A 5,579-nucleotide genomic window follows, 5' to 3' on the forward strand; every position below is an offset into this window, starting at 1 on the left:
TTGTCGATATCAAGACGCATGTAAGTAAGCCACTCGTTGAAAGCAAAGCAATTAGGCCCCGTTCGCTTGGTTGAAATTGGCCGAAAAATATCGTTCTGGCTGAATTGTTGTGAGAGAAAAATACTGTTCCGGCTCAAAAAAAAAAAGTCGAATAAGCCGGATTATAAGGTAAGCCAAACGGGGTCTAAGTTAACTAGCAATCGAACTCTTCCGCAGCACCCCTTTGTCTAAGTTTAAGAGTGTCATGCGTAACCCATCCTTATCCACTAAGAAAGGCAAATGTGGCCTCTAGCACAACTGGACTTATGAAGGAGATCATGTTAATTATTAGACAATCGAATACTTCTTCTCTCATACTTATCTACTTCGCTTAGGCAGAACATTTTATATGTATATGTCGACTTCTCTCACGGTTTGACTACGTTCTGTCATGATCACAATAAAAAATGCTCAGCATATATTGCCGTACAAGGGACCGTAGCTCTCTGACCCTCTGTTTTCTTCTCTACATACGTACAGATTTCTACCGTACCATGGCCACCGATCGTCAGCTGCACGTACGTACGGTGCCACCGCCACTGTCCGTATACGGGACGAAATTGCTGTGCCCCGTCGTCCCCTACACCACTACCATACCATACGGTCGTCTGTACTGTATTTGTACATGTACCACTGCTATACGGTCCATGCCTACGACTACGTGTAACGTAAGGCCGGTGGCGACTGGCGCGAGGGGCAGAACCGTCCGATCCGCGCGTGCGTTATTATTATTATTATTATTACTATTATTATTACTACTCGGCGCGGGCCGCGGGGCACGGGAGGCCCCCCCGACGATCCGTCGAGTCCACTCCGCTGTCCGCTCGCACCAACTCCTCCATCCAACTCGGCAACTCCCTCCCTCCACTCCACGCAGCCAGCCCGGCGCTTCCCAGTTCCCAATTCCCATCACTGGGTGGGTGGGTGGGCGGTTCGCCTCCTCCTCCTCCTCTCCACACCACGTCCACGACGATGGCGCCCGCGCCCGCGCCCCCGCACTGCTGACCCACCCCCGCCGCGCGCACTCGCCCGCCCGCCCCGTGGTTTGGTAGGTGGGGGCGGTTGAGGTTGGTAGACCGGGACGTGCCTGCCGGCAGGCGGTTGCGGGAGGCGCGGCCGCGATCCCGGCCCGGATCTGAGCGCCGCCGCGATGGAGGAGGGCGCCGCTGCCGCGGAGAATGGGATCGAGGGGGAGGGCTACGTCGTCGTCAAGGCCGCCGCGGAGGTGGAGGGTGGCCCCGCCGCCGGCGATCGCGGGGATCTCGCCGCGCCCGCCGAGGACGCGGCGCCGGCCGGATCTGAGGACGCGGCCCCCGCCCCGGCGGTGACGACGGCGGCGGCACCGGCCAAGGCGCCCGCCAAGGTGAGTTCCGTTCCGTCCCGCCTCCTGTGGCTAGCTGGCTGCCTTCGCCCGCCGCGAGTGCGGCCGTGCGGGGGTGGTGTGATCCGGCACTGACCGTCGCTCGGTTGTACGTGCAGAAGGGTGGATCCGGGGACGCCGCCGGGGCCAGGAAGGCGAAGCCGCAGAACGGCAGGGTGCCCGCCGCAACCGCCGCCTCCTCCGCTGCTCCGAGGGGTAAGAAGCCCGGGGTCCTCTCGCAGAGCGCCTCCTTCCCTGCGCGGGTTGCGATGGCCGCCGCCAAGAAGGCCGCGGCTGCGGTTGCTCCGCCCAAGCAGGCCAAGGGTGCCGTGGCCAATGGATCAGAGGCCGCAGCAGGTTAGGCTGCTGTTTCCTTCTTCGTTATATATATATATATATATAGTGATATATAGTGATGGGTGTGCTCAGTCTGTGCCGCCTCAGTGGTGTCGTGTTGACTGAATTCTGGAATGGAATTGAATTGAATGTGATCGCTTGCAGGCCGGGTGGCGGAGAAGAAGGCAATTTCGGCGCGGACACCTGTTGCTCGCCGGTCTATGGTAAAGGTCCCTTCCTTTAGTGATCCGTTACTTGAAGCTTGACATGGTTCTGTCTATTTTTGGTTGCGTTGTTGTAAGACTTGGTTCGGTTCCTTTTGACTTATATAGCCTGTCAAGTCTGGATCAGTTGATGCAGCCACCCCAAATGACGCAGTTCCCACTGTCCAAGAAGAGTAAGTGCTGGACCACTACCAATCCAGATTTGGCTGCTGTGTTTCTCTTTTGTTCCTTTTGCATCGTAATTTCAGTTACCGTCTCTAAATAGTACACGCCACGCAATTAATGTGGGTCGTTTCGACATTGTGTCGCCTTCCTGTTTCTGATGCTTACTATAAATGGTTTGATCAGTGTTGTTTGTCGCACTAGATTGACTAATCAGAACCGTTATGAATTTTGGTTTTTGTCGTTTTCGTCTGCTGAAAGTATTGAATTTTGGATAACAGGCAACATGAAAACACCGACAAACCAATGAAACAAACGCAGCCAGGGAAAACAGAGGATGATGTGCGCTCCACCACATCGTAAGAAATTCCTCATGATTGATTGATTGATTGATAGCCACTTATCTGTTCTTCCCCATGGTATCAACACAAAACGCTGCTATTTCGTGTTGTGTTGCAGAAGTACCAATACTCCCCGTGCAGCAGCTCGCAAGAGTGCTGCTGCTGCTGGTTTTAGTTTCAGATTGGAGGAGCGTGCTGAGAAGAGAAAGGAGGTCTGCATTATTTTCCATAGTGGTGTTTTAGTGATCATGTTTTGTCTAGTTTTCCTTTTTCTTGTACTGAAGGGCCTTGGTCATTCCCTACTCCCAGTTCTTCCAAAAGCTTGAAGAGAAAATCCATGCAAAGGAGCTGGAAAAAACAAATTTGCAGGAGAAATCTAAGGTGAGAGTTGCTTTCACATTATTTGCATAAAAAACTATGGGATACTTATATGTGTCGGTTCTGAAAGTTAATCTATGCACACTCAGGAGAGCCAAGAGGCTGAGATCAAACTGCTGAGGAAGAGCCTGACATTTAAAGCCACACCTATGCCAAGCTTTTACAAGGAGCAGCCACCCAAAGTTGAGTTCAAAAAGGTACTGAGTTGGTTTACTTCATGTAGTGAGCTTCCGGTTCCATGTGGTTTAATTGCATCCTATTTTTCTATTTGAATAGAAAGATTCACAGTGAACCAGTTTGATAAGTTTACATTTGCACTCATACAAATACTTGTACAATTTTAGTTTTTGCCGTTGTACATTGATGGATGCACTGGCAACTATCTCATTGTGCCTTACATTACCCGAGATTTCTACTAAAAATATGGTTTTGTGACATGCTTAGGGATGTTTATATTTGTCTGTCTAAACATTTTGAGACGAGAATATGAAATCCTAAATAGATGTGTCATGTGTGTACTATATTGACTAAGATGGCACCATAAAAAATGCAACCTGAATACACAGTTGTTTCACCAAAGAAAATGATAGTATGCTTTTGTTAGAGATGGTGAATAAGAATGTACATGCAGATGTATCATGTGATACACAACTGCATTTGAAGCACATTTTTTTTCTGCCATAATCATTTTGTTCGATTTAGTTACTGGCTTACTGCTTTGTGCATGAGTGATCTATTTTTTAAATTCAGTAATCAGTACAGCATTAGATTACAGTCTTTCAGTTGTGAATTGTGATCCTATATTACATATACTGAATGCTCCTTATATTTTAGAAGTTTCTTAAATTGTAAGATAATTGAGTGCCTATCGATGTGTGCTAACTGCTAGGTCCTTACTATGATATAGTTTAATATTGCTGCCTCTGTGATAGTGCAACTTTGAAGTAAGTAGTATACACTTTTGAGGGCTCTATTTGAGGTCTTAGATTAGTGTAACTAGGGACTTTGTCTTGCAAGATCCATGAAGCGAAATTATCTTTCATACAGATGCCTGAATTATTTTCTATAACAATTGTCATCCACATATGATGGAATTTGTAATAGGATAATCATCAAGATTTGCAGTTAATGATGCACCTTAATGTGGGACTAAGCATTGCCATTCTTGTACACAAGATATATGTTCGTGAAATCTGTCCTTCCATCTCATAGGAGTTTAATTAGATGTGACAAATCGTTTCTTTCTACTAGTTCATCAACTCATTCATGTTTCAGGATCTAGTAAATGTTTTCTCTCATTTGTCTTCTGTATGCACTGATTCATACTTCACAGTGTGTTTAAAATTCACTTTCTTGGTTACTGCTATTCAAATGTTTTGTCTTGTGCACCTTGCTAGTTTCTATAAAAAATATTAAGGTTCCTGAATTATATTTTCTAGACACATTATTTTGTCACATTAGTAAATTTCACACTCCGAAACAAATTTCCGTATGATGTGGTTTTGTAGATTCCCCCAACACGCGCTAGGTCACCGAAGCTCGGCCGGCACAAGCCAGCCAATTCTGCTACTGCTGCTTCTGCAGATGGTTCTGTATCATGTGAGAGCCCACGGAGCACTGCAAATTCGGGCAAGGTAAATGAAGTTATGGAGAACAACAAACCTCGTGTCCCTGCTAGAAAACCTGTTCAGAGGCCAGTCACGAAAGCTCCATCACAAGCGTCTGCCACCACTAAGGCTGAAGCAAGACCTGTAGTCACAAAGCCAAAAATCTCAAACTCAAAACCTAAGGTTTCAAGGGCAAAGGTTGCGCAAGCGCAAGAAACCCCAGTTGAAGTCCCTCCTTCAGAACCTTCTGCCCCAGAAGAGCTCGTCGTTGGAGAAGCTACAGGTCCTGATCTGGCTGCACAATTGGTTCCTTCGAATGAAGTCCCAGTCCATGGTTGATCAGTTGCGCATTTTGCCTATTTATTTCCTTCTTGCAGTTCTGTGAATAGTGAGGGTGTGTGCTTCATTGAAAGTTGAATCGCTCAAAGTGTCATGGTTTATCGTTTCCGTAGTAGACATCAATTTTTTTTTCAGCTTGTCATTGAGCATGCCATGTATATTGCTTGATATTGTGTTCATGTTTAAAATTCCCAATCTTGTGTATATTGGATCTGTATGTCGCAGGACATCCTAGGATTGTTGCAATACATTAATGCAACTTGTGGATTATTTTGTGGTAGTGTTACTTTTACCTTTTTCCCTCACTAGCCAATGCCCCTGCGTTGCTACGGGTGACAAAACTATCCAATTTGTAGAACCCATAAGAAGGGTTTTTCAAAACAATGTTGGCACTAATAATGAAGTCAAAGCGACACTGATCTATTAATTTGCATCACTGATATATACATATAATCCCATCAATCCACAGCTGCAAAACTTTCATGGAATTTAATTAGAGAAATGTCTATTTCAGCGGCCAATCCTGACCGTTAGGCATTAGGATCTACTAAAGTTCGGAAAACCAAATACAGATGATTGAATATATAAATGCTAGCAAACAAAAACATGAGGATGGTGTTCCAGCGTTGGGTGCCACATGCTAGGCCATCGAGTATTCATATATATGTAGGGAAGCCAGATACTGCTATAGCTGCCAGCCTTCTTGTCGCACGGAGTAGCAAGTTGCAATTTGCTCCAGGCGACAGCCCTCAGCAAGTACTCAGAATTTTTCATTTTTGCAGAGTATGCAGTT

At 46.4% G+C, this 5,579-nt stretch overlaps 1 protein-coding gene across 1 annotated transcript; it reads left to right on the top strand.

Annotated features, from left to right (window-relative positions):
- Positions 1-931: 931 nt before the first annotated feature.
- On the top strand, positions 932-5,078 carry LOC136482462 (protein WVD2-like 4). The gene is made up of 9 exons (XM_066479676.1): positions 932-1,402; positions 1,519-1,756; positions 1,901-1,959; positions 2,068-2,132; positions 2,403-2,480; positions 2,581-2,674; positions 2,772-2,843; positions 2,930-3,037; positions 4,349-5,078. Exons 1-9 carry the CDS (start codon positions 1,190-1,192, stop codon positions 4,784-4,786), a joined length of 1,365 nt encoding a protein of 454 aa, XP_066335773.1. The 5' UTR covers positions 932-1,189; the 3' UTR covers positions 4,787-5,078.
- Positions 5,079-5,579: the final 501 nt, after the last annotated feature.

This window comes from Miscanthus floridulus, chromosome 9, assembly GCF_019320115.1.
Source record: "Miscanthus floridulus cultivar M001 chromosome 9, ASM1932011v1, whole genome shotgun sequence".
Lineage (NCBI taxonomy): Eukaryota > Viridiplantae > Streptophyta > Magnoliopsida > Poales > Poaceae > Miscanthus > Miscanthus floridulus.